Consider the following 21,031-nt stretch of genomic DNA (forward strand, 5'->3'; position numbering starts at 1 on the left):
TTTTCATCATCATTTGATGTCAAACAATGAAGCAAATCCCAACAGTATTTACAAACAGCTTTGCATTTACAAAAGATTGTTTCCCATACTGATTAATCCAGGCAGCTAACTCATTGGTTTATGCAACTTTATTGAAGAAAAATAAATCAAATACTAGCAGAGCTATTAGTTGATCACTCATCCATTGACAACTTGCATCATTTATTCAGTGCTATATTAAACAGTGTATTGGAAGATAGATTAACTAATAGCTCCAAGCCTCCTAACAATTTAAATGAAAATTACAAAATGTTTGAGACCCTATTTTGGAATACAAAGGGTGTTTGACTTCCAATTTCCATTCTCTGTAGAACAAGAACAGGTCATTCCTTTATTGACATGCATAAAATACATCACATTTTCTGTTCTGCTGATGCTATAAATTCAATACCAATTCTCCAGCCACATCAGTTATGAGCATAAAGTATATCATGTAACCTCAGATCTCTAACAGTGGAAGGCTTAAACAAGAATGGATGCTGTTTGAATAATGCCGCTTCCTTTGATGTGACAACTGAGCATCCATCTCCCTCCCCCTCTGGTGATTTCTTCAGCATGTTAGAACAGTGAGGAATGGTTTTAGTCTCATAACCAAGTCAGAGTGAAGACATTGGCCACATAATACACATGCTCCATTTTTTAAAAAATTCTGAATCTTGGGCAACTGTTCTCTTGTAACTACTTTACAGTTTCTAAAAGCAGTTATTGTCCAAAGCTGGAAGAACTTAAGTCTTCTCAGATGAGCATGTGAATGAATGAAGGGAGGTAAACAAAAAATAAAATTAAAAAAGATGAGGTCTGATAGGGGAGCAGCCGGATAAGAAAATCAAAAAAGGAACAGTAATTTAAAGTTTATTCCAGCTTAATAATGCAGGCTATTCTGACTTTAAGGTAGCATCACATGGCATGCTTCTGAGTCCATTCCCGAGATATTCTGTTGTACTTATCTCTGTCTGTTTTATAGATCCGTGCAATCTCTGGCACTAGGGGGTCATCTGGGTTTGGATCACATAGCAGTGAACAAATGGATAAAAGAACTTTAGAAATAGTTAAAGCAGGAGACCATTGTGACCTTAGAATATTGAGACAAATGCTGCCATTACTGTTAATATTTGGATGATAAATTCTTGTTGTAAATGCAACCTTAGGTGGTTTGAAGGGGTAGTCTGTAGGAAAATGAATTGTCAAAAAGAATACACCGCCTTGATATGGGCTGTCATTAAGTCCCATAATTGTGGCTTGCCAATGAAACATATCATCCCCAACTGGACCTGCAGAACACTGTGCTGGAGGGTCACGGGCCGAATCACTAAGTTCCTTATTAATCCGTTTCAGCGCCATAGTCTGTGCTTTGCGTCTGGCTCCTCACTATCTTGGTGTGTGCTCAAAGGTCCGGCCAAAACTCTTGATTATCCCGGCGGAAGGGAAGGATTGTCTCTTCGTCTCACACCGGCTCTGCCAGACACAGGCGCTGAGGGGCCGGGGCCTCCCTCAAGCCGCGGCCTCGGCCTCCTCCCCCCGCGCGGCAGCTGGTGCCTCCCCGGCCCTACGGGGCTCACGCGCACGACACCTTGATGGGGATTTTTGCATCTGTATTCATAAAAGGTATTGGTCTTTAGTTCCTTGTGATGTCTTTATCCCTTTTTGGTATCAGTGTAATGCTGGCCTTATTCAATGGGATAGAAAGTATTTTCTTTCCTATTTGGAAGAGTTTGTGAAGAATTGGTATTATTGTTTCTTTAAATATTTGGTAGAATTTAACCATAAAGCCATGTAGGCACAGGCTTTTCTTTGTGGACAGTGTTTTGGTTACTGATTCAGCCTCTTGTTCTAACTCTGTTCAGACTTTCTATTTCTTCTTGAGTTAGTTTCTATAGTTTGTGTCTTTCTAGGAATTTGTCCCTTTTATCTGAGTTACATACTGCTATACAGTTGTTCATAATATTCCTTTACAATCCTCTTTCATTTCTGTATCGTCAATAGTAATGTCATCTCTTTCATTTCTGATTTTAATAATTTGAGTCTTCTCTCTTTATTCTCTGGTTAAGCTAACTAAAGATTTGTCAGCTGATTTTCTATTCTTTGTTTCATGAATTTCTAACCAATCTTTATTGTTTGTTTCCTTGTGCTTGCTTTAGGTTTAGTTTGCTCTTGTTTTTCCTTTACATGAAAATGGAAGTATTAGGTTGATGATTTGAGATCTTCTTTCTTAAGACACTTGACCCTTGAACAACATGAGTTTGAACTGCACAGGTCCACTTATACACGGATTTTGTTTCAATAAGTATACAGTCTGGCCTGCACATCCCTAGGTTTTGCATTTGCAGAGTCAACCAACTGTAGTTTGAAAACAGTATTTCCAATATCTGATTGTTAATCCATGGAGGGCCAACTGTATGCATTTTTTCATATTATATAAGGTCCTTGAGCAGCTATGGATTTTAGTATCTGTGGCATAGAGTCATCCTGAAACCATCCCACACTCCACCTGCGGGCACCTAGTGATGACCGAGTTTTTGGGGAGTCAAAAGTTATCTGTGGATTTTGAGCTGTGCGCTGGTTGGGGCCCCGAGCCCTGCATTGTCCAGTGGTCAACTGTATAGTTGGTCATATCTATAAATTTCCCTCTAAACACTTTTGCTTCATCCCATAAGTTTTGGTATGTTATGCCTTCACTTTTTGTCATTATAAAGTGCGTTCAATTTCTGTTGTAATTTTCTCTTTGATCCATGAGTTACTGAGGATACTGTTATTCAATTTTTACATTGAATTACTGAAATTCCTTTCTATTTCTGATTTCATTCCTTTGGGGACAGAAAATACATGGTATTATTTCTATACTTTTAAATTTATTGAAGTTTGTTTTGCGGTCTAATAAATGGCATGTCCTGGAGACTGTTTTATGTACCTTTCCGAAAAATGTGAATCGTACTCCTTTTGTGTGGAGTGTGCTGTATATATGTCTTTTAGGTTTAGTTGGCTGCTAGTTCTGTTGAAATCCTCTATTTCATACCTAGTAGTTAGTCTCTCCATTATTGAAAGTGTGACAGTGAAGTCTCCAACCATTATTTTTTGTCTATTTTTCCTTTCACTTCCTTTAAGTTCACGTATTTTTGGCTCAATTGTTGGTTGTGTATATGTTTATTATTGTTACAATGTTTTCTTGATAGATTTACCCTTTTGTCTTTATAAATTACCTCTTTTTATCTCTAATAACATTTTTTTTAACTTAAAAATGTATTTTGTTTGATATTAGTATAGCTTTCCTATGGTTTCTGTCTGCATGAAATGTCTTTTTCCATCCTTTTACTTTCAACATCTTTGTATGTTTGAATTTAATGTGTATTTCCTTAGACAGCATGTAGTTGGATGTAGTTGAATCTTGGTTGTTTTTTGTTTTTTGTGTTTTGTTTTGTTTTTAATCTTGTCCGAAAATCTGCTTTTTGCCTGGATTGTTTAGTTCTTTCACATTTAATGTAATATTTATATACTTGCATATTTGTCTGCCATTTTGCATTTTGTTTTCTATATGTGTCATGTATTTTTCTCTATTTCTCAACCGCTGTTTTGTAGTGTGAATTTAGAGTTTATTTCCTTAGTTGTTTCTTTAGAGTTTACCATATACACCTGCACTGACCAGAATCTATATCATGTTTATCTTAATTTTAGAGATGTATCAACAGGTTACTCCTGTGTAGGTTAATTCTTCCTACCCGTCCCCCTGCACACCCTACCTCTGCTTGTGGTATTGTTATATGTTAATTTCTGATACGTTATGTATGTTAATATGTTATTAATTTTCATTTCTCTTCATTTTTTACTGTGCATTTGAGTTACTATTTGCTCTTATTTCCTTAGTCTAGTATAGCTTGACTCCCACCTACCTTTTTTATGGTTTTATTGGGAAATGTAAGAATACACGTGTATGTTAACATTACACACATGTACTCATAATTTTCTACAGTTCCTTTTCAAATCATCCAAGAGAACTTTCTTTAGTGTGTCTTGTCAGGTGGCTCTACTTGCAATAAACATCTATCAATTTTTGTTCATCTGGAAATATTTTTATTTGGCCTTTATCTTTGCAAGATCATTTCCTTGGATTCTTCCCTGATAGTTCTTTTCTTTGAGTAGTTAGAGTATATCACCCCACTGCCTTCTGCCCTTTATGGTGTCTGAGGAGGAATCTTACTGAGGATTTTTTGCCTCTCTACTCTGGAAACACAAACTTCCTAGTTATGTTGGTGCTTTCGTGATTTTTCATTCTACTTTTTTTCTGGTAAATCCCTACCCCTAGGTTGTTTTTTTTTGTATGTGTCCACAAATTAGGGACCCTTTTGTTGATCTCCATAACTCTCTTTCTCACTGTCGCTAATAAACGTGGACCTTCATTAGAATTGAATATTATTTAGGTTTATAATTGAGAGATTTAAGGAGATCTCTTTGGAGCATCTGAAAATATGTTTGTTTTTCACCTCCCCAAAGAAGGGGTCAAGTGAGTATCGTTTTTGTGCCACTTTTAAAGCTGCACCTTCCTTCACATTCAGAATCATCAAAGCCCATGCAATGAACCCATGGCCTAAATTATTTTCCATTTACAGGTTATTGCTCGATAGAACCAGAAGTGATCTTCAAGTTGGAACAAGAAGACCCATTGTTAGTAGAGCACACATTTCTAAATGGCAATTATGCAGGTGAGTTTTAGAATACTGATAGAGGGTATCCCTTGAAAATTCAATCCAAAATAGGATCAGTTAAACAATGGGCACCTTTGGAAGTTTAGAAATGAGTGCATCCAATAAAATGTCTGTATGGAGGATGTAACATAAGGGGTATAATGTAATTGTTTTCATTATTTCTTCTTTTCAATTAGGCAATACAGTATATCATTTATACCTGAGAAATCAAATAATCAACTTATATTTAACCAGTGTAAAGTCAATTATAGAAAAACATAATAGCAACTAAAATGAAAGTTTAAAGCAAGGGAAAACAGAGAAGTAATACGCTGATTTTATCATTGGTAGTATAGTTGGAAAAACTAGGTACTGCCTAATTAATAAATAAGAATTATGGAAGATTTATAAATGAGAAATGTAACTACTATAAATGTGCTACTATACATGCAAAAATACAACCTTTCTCATTATTAGGAGGAAAACACCATTATTAATACAAGGAGAACATACCTATCACTGAAGAGGTCTTTTATTTTTAAAAAACGTGAATATTAACATGTAAATAGCATATCATAAAGTAAGATAGATGTGTCATGTCAGTGTCAATGGGTTAAAGTCATTTTAGAAAATCGTATGAGATTATAAGAAAGACGTAAAAATAATTTTGAATGTTTAAAATATGAAACGCTTAATATTCAGACAATATACATAAAATCATTCAGGCTTAATTAATATAACTATTGGACAAAGTTTTGATTCACATTAAGATTCATACAGTATTTCAAAGGATCCTTTAATAAAACTAAAGAAGATAATTTAAAAAGGAGATGCAGAGGCTGCAGATACCTGTGTGCCAATTAAATTATCATGAAAGTGGATTAAAAACTGCAAGAGATACAAGGAGAAACAGCCAGCATTAGATATAACGGACTTATATATATGCTATTCTGATTTCATACAAGCTATAGTGGACAACAACTGAGATTCTAGAACACGAGCTGGTAAATTACGTTCCTTGAGCTAAATCCAGCTAGCTACATGTTTTTGAAATAACAACTTTTTTAGTCATTTGTTTGCATATTAATTATGGCTGGTTTTGTGATACAACAAAATGGCTGAATAGTTGTGAGTGAGATCATATGACCTGTAATGACTAAAATATTCACCATCAGACTCTGTGCATAAAAAATTTGTTGACCTCTGCTCTAGATACTAATAACATATTTTATGACAAGCCAATATATTGATACATGTTTTTTTCACGTCTGTACTCTGAAAATATAGTATAAACTTTCTCTGAAGATTCAATTATGTAACAAAACATAAATATATTTTGAGTTAAAAGAAAAGTTCATTAAATAAGTTTGCATAATGTAACATAATTCAATAAACCTAGAAATTATAGACAGTATGAGAAAAAATACCCCAATTGAAAATTAAGAATACATACATAGTTTTGAAAAATGTATTTGATCAAAGGATATATCAAAATTATAAAAGTATAAAATGTATTTATGAACCTGTGTCCAGAGGTCTGGAAGAACTCAGTAAAGCTGCTGTATAAAAGCCTAGTTTATTATAGCCACAGGGTATAGATAAAATCAGCAAAGGTAAAAGTCTCGGACGGCAGAATCCAACAGAGACTCAATGCAAACTTCTTGTTTTCTTCTGCCCGTGGAGTTATGTGGAAAATGCTTAATTCTGCCAGCAGCGATTTATGACAGCACACATGAAGTATTCTCAAGCAGAGAAATTTACCCAAGCTTTGGTGTCCAAGGTTCTTAATATGGGTCGGTCATGTAGGGCCAGAATACCTGCGTGACTGACCTTATTTACTCGGAGTGTAGCCCCTCCAGTGAGGCCCAAGGCCCCAACCATAAATCCCAATGTGAGCCTGAACTGTCTGGTGTGACCCAGCCCCAGGTATGTAAAGACACTCTCATCGGGCAGGATGTTCCCTGGGCTAACAATTTATCCAACACTTGGTCAGAGGACAGTAATTTCTTTGAAATGTGCAAGATGTGAAAACTGCAAACGGAGTCAGTTAACCCTTTCCTGCACACAACGTTTTGTGTATGGGTATAGCATTGCTTAATAGAAAGTTGGAAGAACAAGGAATTTTGAGAACACTTAACCAAAACAGAAGTTATTACTTTAAATATGTGTGTGTGTGTGTGTGTGTGTGTGTGTGAGTGTGTGTGTATAATTGGAAAGCTGTAATCATATAAATTAAATGTAGTGCAAACCATGGTTTGTGCAATAAAAAGATTTAAATAAAATGCATTCAGTAGCTATCCCATGCTGGAAAAAGGAGAGGAAGCATTGTATAAGAACTTACAGTGTGAGTGTACTTAGAAGTACAGCTGGAGAAATATGGAAATTTTAAAAAACTGAGCAACATGTAATAAAACTGAAGTGAATGGATATATCATGTTCATAGATTGGATACTACAAAATTCTACTTCTCACCCATATGTATAAACATACTTGAAGAATAGGATAGTGTGGAATCTTTCTAACTGGTATTAAAGATACATTGTAAATCTGTTGTAACTGGTACAGAATGGTACTGGCATGGGGATAATTATAGACCTTTGAAACACAGTACAGAGCCCAGAAACAACTGCGTGCTATAATGATAACTGATATATGAACAGGGTGACAGTGCAGAAAGCTCCAAGGCCATGTATATGAAAACTGGCATTGTGCCCCAGGTTTTTACCCTACCACAAAACTCAATTTGGGGTGGATTTATACGAAAGGGATTTATGTATATTTGCTTTGGTTTCCATGTTCTAACCGCTAAGAAGGGACAGAGTAATGAGTGGGAGGTGCTTGCTACGTACATTCCTCACAAATGTATTGTTTCTATGAAGAATTCAGATCTTGTCATCACTTTCTGACTATGTCCTTCCATGACGCCCTATTTATAGCGGCTCTCTTCTTCTCCAGCAGTCAGTCCATCTATACCCATCTTTTATTTCCCCCCTAAGCACTCATCAGCTCCCCTTACTTCTAAAATCATATTTAAAAATCTCCACTTATGTGTTTTATTGAAAATTTCGGAGGCTTACTCCTCCCTCCCATACATTATCCCCTTCCTGTGATGGTACTAATCATGATTCCCGAGCTCAGTCCCTCCTTGGAATTGATCCTACTTCTGTCTGTGCTTCCCTGAGTGCTTGCCCACATGTCGCTGGCCTGGTATAACCTTGTGTCCCTAGTACCTCAGTCACAATAAGGACTAGGAATAGGCATACAATGGGTATTTGTGAGTGAATAAAGTTTGAGTCCTAGTCTCTTTCTCCTCCAAATTTGTGTCTCTCAGCTCTGTCCTCTATCTGCTCTTCTTCCTGTACAGTAGCTCGCTCCATGCTTGTGCCATCCTTCCCTGTAATTTAAACCTTTTTGCCTCATCCCGATGACCTCATCCCACCTTTAGGGCAGCTGTACCTCAGTGTTATGCTGTCTTTATTCTCAAAAGGACCAAATGAAGATGAAGTTTTTCTTTCAAAAGTCAGAAATCCTTATTTTTCCACTTCTGGCTTAGTTATTTTGTTCTACTACCTACTCTGATAACACAACCATGAAATCACTTGAAAGTGCTGATTGCTCATCTCGGTCATCCTCATACTGATCCTTCAACACTTTCTGACATTTTAGTTTTTCTTTGTACTCAGTCTTTTCATATTCTCACTGTCTAATAACATTCCCCACAACTAGAGTCTTGTTCTTTACTTGCCTTTGTTATTCTTATTTGTAATTAGAGTTCATTTTTAAATAATGCATCCAATTCACGTTGCTCTGGATTCACAAAATAACGTATGGCTTATAAACGTAGGGTTTACGTGTGACTTAACATATGAAATTTAAATTTCTGTTATATTAGTGACTGTCCAATGTGAACTCCTGTTGCATCATCAGATGTATTTATGTTGCCTACCTTGTTGCCAGAGCTTGTATGATCCAGTCTCCTAAGTGTCACCAATCCTTGTGACATCTTCCCTACCTCACACTTTCCATCATTGTATGCTTTTTGTGTTCTTAAATTCTGTTCTTAAATTTCTTAGCATGCCTGGCCACAGGGAAGGGCTCTTATATTTTTTAAATTACTACACATTAAGTTTTGGCTAAGATTCCTACTTCTGCTAAATAATCATGGGATATTTTAGCCTACTTAAATTTATTCTTTTTGTAAATCTTCCAAACCTGGCTGTTTTACATGAAAATGTGATTTTTCACATACTCTGTGTCAGATATCATACAGTTCTTGAAAGAGCTCTTTTCCCCTCCTGGAAATCCACTAAAAAGAATCACTCTGCTTTATTCATCCATATTTACATCACTAATACAAATAAATACTGTATACTTACATTGAGTATTACCTCCAAAGGTATAAGAGAGGTATTTCATATTGATACACTCTGAAAGCACTATCCCAAATGCCAATGCCCAAGGCAAGTTGCTGTCCCGCCATCAATTATTTATAATTAACGTGTAATTAATTATTCAGTTACATATAATTCTTGTTCTGCTGTATTTTGGGTTGCCAGTCTCATGAAATTGTCTGCTCATTGACTGAAAAACTTCTGACACTGCACATTAATGACCTGAAAGTTTTCTAAATGATGTTAGCTCAAAAGCATGTTTGTAAGAGTCTTTTCATTGAAGTGTCAACAGTTTGAAACAGTTAGTACACCCTCTTTTCCTGAGATTTTGAGATTTTTCTTTCTTGATGACACAAACTATGGCCCAGCTTATAGCAGAACTTTCAGGCAAGCATTAGAGTTAAAAAAAAAAAAAGTCATGTGTAGATGTCTGAATTTATAATGGTTGTGGTTAGTCATTATAAGTAATCATTTTTAAATAGGAAAAGTCTTTTGTGGGTTCATAATAAGAATAATGTAGTGACAGGAAAATTATTGTTTCTTGATAGGAAAAATATAATAACCCCACTTGTAAAGAAAAGTTTTAGGTATAATGTCTTTAAGGGCATCAAATAAGCCTGTTTTCAAAGAAGTCAGTGAATGTTACATTGTATTTGTCAAAATGCATGAACAACATTTTTTAGAGAAAGTTGTTGATATTACATACACTAAGAATCCTGAGTTATAGTTTACCTAAATAATATACCCATTAATATACAAGAATATCAACTAAACAGATTCCATAAGTTTGGAGTAGGGTCTAGAGAAGTGTCATTTTATAAAACTCCATCAGTAAGTCTGTAATACATCCCCAGTTGAAAATGACTGACCTAAAAGATACTAGAGGTTTAAATACGGAAGTAATGTTTTGGCTAAGTGAACATTTAAGATAATAATTGACAATACTATACTTGTAAATATTATGCAAAGTACTACCAGTACTTTGATAAAGGAAAACTTGATAGATGAGTTAGTTTTATGACTGTTTTGGTAATATTCTTTACATGTACGAATTTAATGTAAGGCAAGGTGAACATCTCTTGATTTTTCCATCTTCCTTTGGAATTCTTATAACAGTAATACATCAAACACATCTGATTTCGCATTTCTTAAACTTTTTATTTGAAATAAAATAGACTCACAGGAAGTAACAAAAATAACAAAGATTTTGTCTCCCCTTTCACCAAGTTTCTCCAATGGTTACATCTTAGTAGCTGTAGTAGAGGATCAAAACCCAGAACTTGGTATTGGTACATTACTGTTAATTAAGTTACTGCTGACCTTTTTCATTTTTTACTATTCTTTTAACTTGCATTCCTTTGTGTCTTTCTGTGTGTGTGCATGCTCATATAAGTGTATACCTCTGTGCAGTTTTACCCCATAGATAGGTTTGTGTAAGTACCACCACAGTTAAGACACAGAACTATTACATTAGCATAACAGAACTCTGCGCTACTTTCTGTATTTATACTTCCTCACCCTCATCCCCCTAGGGGTCGTTTGTGTGCCTTGGCCACCACTAATCTTCCCTTCATTTCGAAAATTTTGTCATTTCAAGAAAGTTATATAAATGGAATCATATATAACCTTTTCAGATTCACTTTTTTTTTTTTAACCAGGCATGGTACCATTGAGGTTTACCCAAATTTTTGCCTGTGTCAGTGATTATTGACCCACTGAAGGGTACTTTGGTTGTTTCTGGTATTTTCCAATTGTAAACATAGCTGCGATATATATTTGTGTGTAGGTATTTTGTGAACATAATTTTCATTTTTCTGGGATAAAGTAATGAAAGGATTCAATTCCATGTTCATGTGGTATGTACATGTTTAGTTTTATTAGAAATTGCCACTAATTTTCCAGAGAGACTGTGTTTTTTTACATTTCTATCATCAGTGTATGAGAGATCCTTTTTTTTTTGCAGCATTATCAGCATTTATTATCTCTTGTTTTTTTAGCTGTACTAATTTTCATGCCAATGTCTTGAGCTTCATTTTGCATTTCCTGATGGCTAAAAATGTTGTATTACGTTTCACTTACTTTTTTGCTATATGTATATCATGTTTACGGAAATAGCTGTTCCGTCTTTTTCCCGTTGTATCTGCCAGATTTATTTTGCCCGTTTTATTTTGCCAGACTGTAGCATACTTTTCATACTCCTAACAAGGTCTTTTCGTTGCACAAACATTTTCAATCTTGATTGAAATCTTGACGTCCAATTAAATACATCTAAAAAATGGATTGTTTTCTTCTTACATATAAAACCTCCTCACCCAAGCCCTTGGTCTCCAAATTTTTCTCCTCTTTTTCCTTTCAAAAGTTTTATAGTTTTATGCTTTACTTGTAAATCCATGATGCATCCTGCATTAATATTTGTACGTGATGAGTACAGGCCAAAATTCACTATTTTGCCTATGATAGTCCATTTGTTCAGCACCATTTGTTGAAAAGACTGTTGTTTCATTGAATTGCTTTTCAACCTTTGTCAAAAATCATTTGGCTGTGTTTGTGCTGGTCAGATTTTTGGTTCTCTTTTCTGTTTCATTGATCTGTATTTTTATTTCTCTGTCAATACTACACTCTCTTGATTTCTATAAATACCTAATAAGTCTTAATATAAGGTAAACTTTATTTTTCTTTTACAAATTGTTATAACTATTGTGCTGTCTCTGCCTTTTCCTGTAAAGTTGAGAAGAAGTTTGTCTATATACAATCTTGTTGGGATTTTCATAGGACTTGTCTTAAATCTATAGAATAATTTCGGTAATTGATATCTTTACTATATTGAGTCTCTCAGTTAGTGACATAGCACGTTTCTCTACTTATTTAGGTGTTCTTGAATTTCATTCATCAGTGTTCAGGATTTTCTTTACACAGATCCTGTTAGTCACTTTATAGGTTTACCCTTAGGAAATATATTAAGTTTAGTTTGTAAATAGTTTTGCTTGAAGGATATCTAGAGTATGAATATTGCCAAAGTGGAAGTTCAGGGAAGTCAGGAAAGAATGTTAGTACCAGATTGTTTTTTTCAAATGAACATTTGGAGTAGAAAATAGCCTGGATTAGACTATGGTAGAAAATACTGTGGACTTGTGCATTGGAATTATATTAATAGTTTGAACACATAAAGTATATACGGGTAATGTGAAACTTTTATTTTCTAGAGAGATATCTCCGAAGTCTTGAATCTTTTTTGGCGTGAGTGGGTTGGGTGGTATGCATCATCTGAGGTGTTTAGAAAAAGTGTGACATGCTTGCATGGAGTATGGTTTGGAGTAGGATAATAGTCACATATACGCAATATTTTTCTTACGATAGCTATATATAAAGGATATTTCCGAAATTTATGAGAGCAGTTTGAAGTGTGATCACAATCAGTAGAAATCAGATATGTTGAAAAGTGTATTGAAAGCAGAGTTACATATGAGACAGCATTAAAACTGCTTGAAAAGGTGATATTTCACCTTTGAAATGGGTGAGCATATTGAAAGGGTGATACTCAAGATTCTCTGCTGAATAAACATTTACTTTTAAACAACAGTAATAAAAACCAAAGTACCAGAGCCAGAATACAGCAATGAATCCCATTCAGGTGGAAGGGTGGTTTTCCTCCAGTCACTTTTACAATTCCTCTTGTGCATTTGTGTTTCGAAGAATGACAGCAGAATCAGAACTTGTGTTTTAGGATTGTTTTTTTAAATATGAGGAAATGTGTTCCATTATGAACTTATTGTGGTATTGATATTTTTGTTGATGTTGAATTCAAAACGTACTCTGATTTTGTCCCCAGGACCCAACTTTCTTAAAACTGTTATGTTCCCAATTCATCGTTTCATTCCTTTATGCCCAAGTTTGAAAATTATATTTTAAAATGCCAAAATACATGCGATGTTCACCTCCAAGTTTTTTTCCCTTTTTCCACTTAGGATAGCAAGCCTCCTGTCTCCCAAGTAAAGTGAGTATAGTTAATATATACTTGGAAATACTACAGTGTTGGAAGACTTTATCAAGAAATAAAAATGTTAAACATATAGTAGGGCATAGGTCTGTAAGACTTTTACGTTAAAAATATATTAAATTTCATAAGGAATTTTTTAACTTTCTCTTTTTAGAAGACTACCAACGTGATCTTTTAGAGAACAGCCAGGTAAACCAGGACAAGTATTTATGTCAAGTTTTATTCACCACCAACAGACCAGTGACTACCGAGCAAGAGAAAGTTTCAGGAAAACTGTTCAATCTGGGCACAGACATTGTTCCTTCAAGAAAAATTCTCTCTACATGTAACACTGTGCGGCCTACATACTTTCGTCTCTACTCATTGGCTCCACATAATGACTCAAAAAACAAGACTGATGAATTTAATACATCTCATTCTAATACTAGAAATGAGAGAACAAACACTAGAGAGAAGTCTTTGGAATACAATCAAAATGTGCACAGTTTCATTAATAGTTGTGTGGACGAACTTACTTTGGGGCAGTCTTTTGATTATGATGAACGGGGTAGTGCTTTGCATGATAAGGCTTCCTCCATTACATGGAAGAGTGCTTACACAAAAGAGAGGTTTTATTATAAATTTGGAACAAAACTATGTGCTGACTCAGCCCTTGTTGTCTCTCCAAGTATTCACACAGAGAAGAGTCAGTGTGGATTTCATGAAGATCAATGTAATGAAATTGGGAACAATTTCAGAATGGTTGCTAAACTTCAGAGAACTGATACAAGAGAGAAAACGTTTGCTCAAAAAGCTCACTTTAGAGAATATCAGAGAAATTACACAGGAGAGCAACTGCTTGAGTGTGGGAAAAACTTGAGCTACAACTCAGCCATTAACATGCAACAGAGAACTCACCCAATAGAGCTATCTTGTGATAATAAAACACGTGAGCAAAGTTTCAGTTCTCAGTCGACCTTCACAATACAGAAAATTCATGGGAAGAAAAAACACTATGAGTGTAATGAATGTCAAAAATCTTTCTTTAGGAGGTCATCACTCATTTTACATCAAAGAAGTCACACAGGTAAGAAAATTTATGAATGTCATGAATGTGGGACAGCTTTTCCCTGGAAATTATCACTCATTGTACATCAGAGAACTCACACAGGGGAGAAACCCTATCAATGTAATGAATGTGGTAAGAGTTATGCCTGGAAATCAAGCCTTGGAAAACATCACAGATCTCACACAGGGGAGAAACCTTATCAATGTAATGAATGTGGTAAAACCTACACTGAGAAGTCAAGCCTTGTTGTACATCAGAGAACTCACACAGGGGAGAAACCGTATAAATGCAGTGAGTGTGGAAAAGCTTTCATCTCCATGTCACACCTCAGAGAGCATCAGAGAACTCACACAGAGGAAAAACCATATGAATGTACTAAATGTGGGAAAACTTTCAGGCGCAGTGCAAGCCTTGGAGTACATCAGAGAACTCACACAGGGCAGAAACCCTATAAATGTAATGAATGTGGGAAAACTTTCCTTTGGAAGCAAGTCCTGAATATACATTGGAGAACTCATACAGGAGAGAAGCCCTATGAATGTGTTGAATGTGGGAGAGCTTTCACATGCAAAAAAGAACTTACACAACATCAGAAGACTCATACGGGTGAGAAACCCTATAAATGCAATGAATGTGGTAAAAGTTTCACCAAGAAGTCAAATCTTGGAAAACATCAGAGAACTCACACGGGGGAGAAACGCTATCAATGTAACGAATGTGGAAAAGCGTTGACCTCCATGTCAAACCTCAGAGGACATCAGCGCACTCACACAGGGGAGAAACCCTATCCATGTAATGAATGTGGTAAGACTTTCAGCCAGAAGACAAATCTTGGAAAACATCAGCGAACTCACACAGGGGAGAAACCGTATCAATGTAATGAGTGTGGGAAAGCTTTCACCTCCATGTCATACCTGAGAGAACATCAGAGAACTCACACAGGGGAGAAACCTTATCAATGTAATGAATGTGGTAAGACTTTCAGCCAGAAGACAAATCTTGGAAAACATCAGAGGACTCACACAGGGGAGAAACCTTATCAATGTAATGAATGTGGGAAAGCTTTTACCTCCATGTCGTACCACAGAGAACATCAGAGAACTCATACAGGGGATAAACCATATCAATGTAATGAATGTGGGAAAACTTTCAGGCAGAGGTCAAACCTTAGAAAACATCAGAGAATTCACAGAGGTGAGAAACCCTATGAATGTAATAAATGTGGAAAAACTTTCAGCCAGAAGTCAAACCTTGGAAAACATCAGAGCACTCACCACAGGAATGAAACCCTATGAATCTGGAACAGTTTCATTTTCATGTCATATCCAAAGGACATCAGAGAGTTCATATAGGGGGGAAATCGTATGAACGTATGAAATAGGGGAAATTTTTCTTTGGAAGTCCTCATAATTCGTCAGGACTGCATTCTGGGAAGAAACCCTATGAATGTAACTAATGCAGGAAAGCTTTTGTTTGCAACTTAACTCTCAAAATCCAACGTACGAGACAATTCACACAGGGAAGTGCAGTGATTTACACATTTTCAGCAGTGAAAACCTATGAAAACATAAGGAAAATCACAAAAGTGAAAAATCCTATAAAGGTGGTAATATGGGAAAATCTTTAGACAGTTGTCAGATGTAAAAAACAAGGGGAGGAAAAATAATTTTTTGTGTGTACTCTGTTAGGTTCAGTGGCTGGAGCCCTGCAAATTGAAAGACATTAACAGGAGAAAAAGGTTTATTTCATATTCATATGGAGAGCGTCACATAAGTGAAATGAAAACTCCATTGAGGTGATAAGTCCTGTCAGTTTACATGACATTTAAACTGAGGACAATACAAAGAGGACAATACATTTGCAAAGAAGTGTCCACACAAGGGAAAAGTGTTTAGAGCTAACGCAGGTGGTAAGTTGTGGGAAGGTAAATAGACGGGGAAACCAATGGAATATAAGTGTTATTTCATTAAGATTTGTTTATGCAGATATTAGTTGGGGCCATCTCCAATGATACGAGTTGTCTGCTCTTGCTTATACACAGAGGGTATGGGGAACACATTTATAAAGGGAGATTTATGTCCTGCCTTTCAGCAGATGGGTAAAGGTTATAAAAAGATTTTTCTGTGTCTACTGTTTTTCAGTTGCTTTCAGCTGAAGATCATCCTTTTGCCAAAGTGGCATGATTTGGGGTGGCATATTTTGATCCGCTTGTTCACACCAGGGAGAAACCTTATAAATGTGGTACACGTAGGGAAAATTTCCATCAAAATTCAAACCTCAGAGAGCATCAGGAAACTCACAGGGAATTAAACATGAATGTAACGATTGTGGAAAAACTTTCATCTAGACATCAAATCTTGCATTACCTCACAGAACTCACACACATGGAAAGCCGTGTAAAGGTAATGGAACTTGAAATGCTTTCAACCAGAAATCACAATTTGAGAACATCAGAGAAGTCACAGGGGAGAAATCCTAAAGATGATGATGACTAAGAAAAATGACAAGTCCGGGTCAAGAAAAGATTTCAGAACTCAGAGAAGGGGCCACAGTTTATTAAGCCATGAACATGGAAGTTCCTCAGGAAGCTCCTCACTAAACATAAACATTGACGCTATTATAACAAATAAACTTGTTGACAAATAAAAAATATTGGTTTCCCACAGTTCTGGAAAGTGGCAGTCCCAAATTAATGTGATGGTCGATTTGGTATCTGGTGAGGATCAACTTCCTTGTTCATAGATAGCCATCTCCTTGTGGTGTCTTCACATGTGGGAAGGAGCAATGAACACTTCCAGGCCTTTTCATCACCTTCAGAGGCCTGCACCTCTAAATCCCAGCACCTTGGGGACACGATTTCAACAGATGAATTTGGGGAGAACACAAACTTTCAGTCTGTCACAAGAACTTACTCTGGAAGGAAAACCCTCGAAGTGTCTATAGACAGTATTTCAGCCACGAGGGATAAGTTTAGTCCTTACTGGACATCAGAGAATTCTCTGGGAAAAGAAACATTGTGAAGGTAATGAATAAAGGAAATATTCTCTATGAACTCAACCATCAATGAACTTACACTGTGGAGAAATACTGACTGTGTAATAAAAATGTGAAAGCTTTCTGTCAAAGATTGACTCTCACGGAGTAGAGAATTCACACAATGAAAAAACTGTAGAATGTAATAAATGTGTGATAACTTCAGGCAGAAGCCTCCCTTCTCAGTACAGGAGAAAATTCATAGAGCAGTAGAGACCTCATAGTATATCGAGCAGATGAAAGATATCTTAGGAAGTTAATGCGTTTGGGAAATCCTACCAGAAGTCAATCCACAATATAATACATATATACATATATAATAAACCTAATAAAATGAGACCCCTATCCCGTATACTACATGTTCACTGATAACCATTTTCTTTAGTCCTTAGGCCCACGACTGGTCTAAATTTCCCAGACACTCTTTCATCCTAATGCAGTAAAGTGACTAAATTTTAGATAGTGAAATATGACTGTCAGTGGTAAAACAAGTCCCATGAAGACCTGTTCATCTTATGTATTGTCTGCTGTTACTTCTCCTATAGTGACTATGGTATAGTAGCACATGGAACAAGTCAGGGTTCAAGAATTACCGTACGGAACAGTTTGCTCCTCTTGACAGTGTGACTTTTGCAAGGAATAAAAAACTTGTTCTCTGCTGAGCTGTTAGAGGTTTGGATCTACATGTTACTGACCTCTCTTAGATATATCTCCCTCTCACAAGCTATGACTGTGACCTCTGTGAACAGTGACAACTGGGTATGTATCAGAAGAGTGATGTGAAGGGAATCCTTGATAATATCCTGAATGATCGCTAGCTGCATCATTCTCTTTTATTATCTTCTCTATTATTAATCATGTAAATAAAAGGATTTGTTTGATGTTTTCTTATGATTACATTTAGCTTGTATACCTTTTGTATCAATACAAAAGAGTTATTGAAGATTTCACCATACATCATACCAGGATGCATACTGTTAATTGGTCCCATGAATAGCGATACTAAATTGGATCATTTGGTTAATGTAGTATCTTCCAAACGTCTTCAGGAAAAAGTCATTAAGTATCTTCACGAGATATATTCAGGCTATATACCTCAGTATGTCGCTGTAATCCTTCATTTTCTCAAATTTTAGCATTTATTTCTGGTCATTGCCCAAATCAATTTTTACCATAATTGCAAAATCATACTACTTTCCCCAGTATTCCTCCTGTTCTCATGGTATGAAACAGTTTTCCTCTTTCCAGAATTTTAAATTTATATTTGTGTAGACTCAGATTTTTGTTTAATGCAAGTAGGTTATAATCCTTAACTAGTGTTGTTAGTTTTGTTTTGATGGTCAAATCATCTGAGATAAAGCCAGCTGATGTTCATTCAGATTGGCTTGTGTCCAATATTGATTTTTCTGATATCTTTTTCCTTTTATGAAACTATCTTTTTACTTGTTCTGATAATGAGAATATTTATTATGCCATTGTGATAGTTTGCATTATAGAGCAAATCCTTTATTCATTTTTGCAAAAAAGTGTTTGCCCAAATATTTAGAGTACTATACCACCTTAAATAAATATTCAATACTTCTGGTTGGAATAGCATTTCATTTTTCTCAGTCAGGTATCCACAAGATACAACCAACTTAACCAACTGACTGAAATCTGTTCCTGAGAAACCCAGAGGAAGAGTCCTAGGGATGTGGGACCCCTGCCTTTCCCGCTTCCTGTCTTTGCTGGCACATGTCCAGTGGACACCCCAACACCACTTCTCCATGAGAGAATGTTATCTGAGCTCTGAACATGAGTGGTCCTCTCTCCTCCCTGCCTTATGGATCTGCACAGGAGATAATGAGGCCCTGAGGTTTACAATCTTTTAGTAAGGGCTTAATGCCTTCGAGGTCTCTTTATTTATGGGGTATTCATGAATTCTGGGGAGTGGTTTGGAAGAATCTGAGTCTTGGTTGTGGGTAGTCTGTGGATCCTATTGAGAGCAGTTGGAGATTTTGCCCCAATGCGAGGTGTCGTGGGAGGCAGCTAGAGACACCTCGTTGGTAATAGTATCTTTAAGGGAAAGTCTCCTGGAAACCTGCGTTGTGGCAGGGCCGTGCCGGGCCGGGCATTCTAACAGTGACACTGGGTTCTGTGTCAACACTATGTGGGTTGATGAGATGAGCATAAAACATAAAGCATAAGGGGAGGAAAGAAGTAAGCTTTGTACCCTGACTGGAGGTGTTGGGAAGTCCCTGTGAATTCCCCTTTTGAGTCTGAAAGCCCCTACGAGACTGAGCAATATTCATCAGTGAAAATGATTTAAATCAGTTAATTAATAGTATGAAATTTCATCCTGTTCCTTGGCTCAGAAATTCTGAAGGTTGCTGGTTTGACTCACACACGTTTCTTATATTATGTAAACTTAATAGCAGAGCCATGAGAAAATTGCCGAGTTTATTCGTCTCCAATATTTCTTCTCTGCCCTCCCCTTCTTCCTCTGCCAATAAAAACAGACACATGCAGGGCCTTAAAGAGTTTTTTTCATGAATTATTGCGATAATTCTTTGAATTGTTTACAAATACATTTATAAACTATTAACAATATTAAATGACCAAAATGAGAGGCAACAAGCATTTATTTGAGATCCAAAAGAATAGCTATTTGTGAAGCACTGATTGAAGAAGAAACACAATAGTGTTTCAATTAGGAGACGAGGCAAGGGCTATTGATGAAATAGAAGGGGAAGAATTACATGAATAGAAGGAACAAATTTCTATATGTGCAGAAAAGCTAATGGTGCTATTTCTAAAGCATGTTTCTATTTTCTGCCCATTGTGATGCTAGTTCTAAAGAATGTTTTTAAAATTTCAGCCCAATATTCATAATGCCTCTTGTTATGCTGAAATGCTGCTTCAGCCCCAGTGCAAAGTTCTTTTGCCCAGTTTTAACATTCCAAAGGTGTGAGAAGTATGTTGAGCAAGGTGCTTTCTCTGGGATAGCAGCTCTGACTCCATTTTAATGTGGCTCCGTTTATATATTTCTCTTTTTTATATTTTATATTTCTCCCCTTTTGTTAATTAAGATCATTCCTTGAAAGCCTCACTGATCAATCATGGGAAAACAACACTGATCACTTATTACAAGCATTGTTCTCTCGTTGCCAGGAAGACTCCTTCCCAGTAGGCTATGTTCCACATAGAAGGGAAAGAGGTTTTTTCTTACGAGCCTTAGTCCACACTTGAGCAATTGCTCCAGAACACAGAAAGTCTACATTATGTTTCTTTAAGGGCAAACATCTGTAGTTTCTTCAGGTTTTTCCTGTGAAGTCTCAGAGGTCTTAGTGATCATCTCAAAAGGAGCGACCATTGTCAGAGTGTGCCTTTATAACTGACCTATGCAAAACAAAGTTATAGAACAGCAAAAAATTGTAAGTCCATTTTGAAGAATAGACTTGAACGAGGAGTCAATACCTGAGGACGGTCAACTGAATATATTAAAGAACCATGAAGTATCAGTGGGCACTATGTTTAATCTCGGCTTGTGCCATATTTTACCCAGTTCCCTCTCTTTTTCCCTAAGTGTTTTATCCAAGTATAACAGGAAGTATTAACACTACAGCAACCCCTACTTTCTTTAGCCAGATGATCAAGAGCAATTCTGTTGTGTAATACAAGTCATGCAAGGGAATTTATAGATTTTTCCTTGTTGGCTGGTACTTTGGTGGTAGCTCCAGCAATTCCTTTAAGGTTTTTGAAAAGTTCCCAATCATGTATTTATTTATTGCAATATATGCCAATGGAAAAGTATTCTTCCTAATCTCATACCATTGCTGGGCATTGACTGTGTATAATCTGTTCCACG

General features: G+C 36.2%; 2 protein-coding genes across 5 annotated transcripts in view; one reads left to right on the forward strand and one right to left on the reverse strand.

The window, feature by feature from the left end:
* LOC117032230 (zinc finger protein 260-like) overlaps positions 1-15,988 on the forward strand; it is a 33,631-nt gene extending 17,643 nt beyond the window's left edge. For all 4 annotated transcript variants that reach the window (XM_033123573.1, XM_033123572.1, XM_033123571.1 and 1 more), the window contains 2 exons: positions 4,641-4,733; positions 13,258-15,988. In XM_033123573.1, the coding sequence (XP_032979464.1) occupies positions 4,641-4,733; positions 13,258-15,446 (2,282 nt within the window). In that variant the 3' untranslated portion in view covers positions 15,447-15,988. The remainder of the gene's footprint in view (positions 1-4,640; positions 4,734-13,257) is intronic.
* LOC117032234 (ubiquitin-conjugating enzyme E2 D3-like) lies at positions 682-1,603 on the reverse strand. The gene has a single exon (XM_033123580.1). It carries the CDS (start codon positions 1,378-1,380, stop codon positions 937-939), a length of 444 nt encoding a protein of 147 aa, XP_032979471.1. The 5' UTR covers positions 1,381-1,603; the 3' UTR covers positions 682-936.
* Positions 15,989-21,031: the final 5,043 nt, after the last annotated feature.

This window comes from Rhinolophus ferrumequinum, chromosome 12 (assembly GCF_004115265.2).
Source record: "Rhinolophus ferrumequinum isolate MPI-CBG mRhiFer1 chromosome 12, mRhiFer1_v1.p, whole genome shotgun sequence".
Lineage (NCBI taxonomy): Eukaryota > Metazoa > Chordata > Mammalia > Chiroptera > Rhinolophidae > Rhinolophus > Rhinolophus ferrumequinum.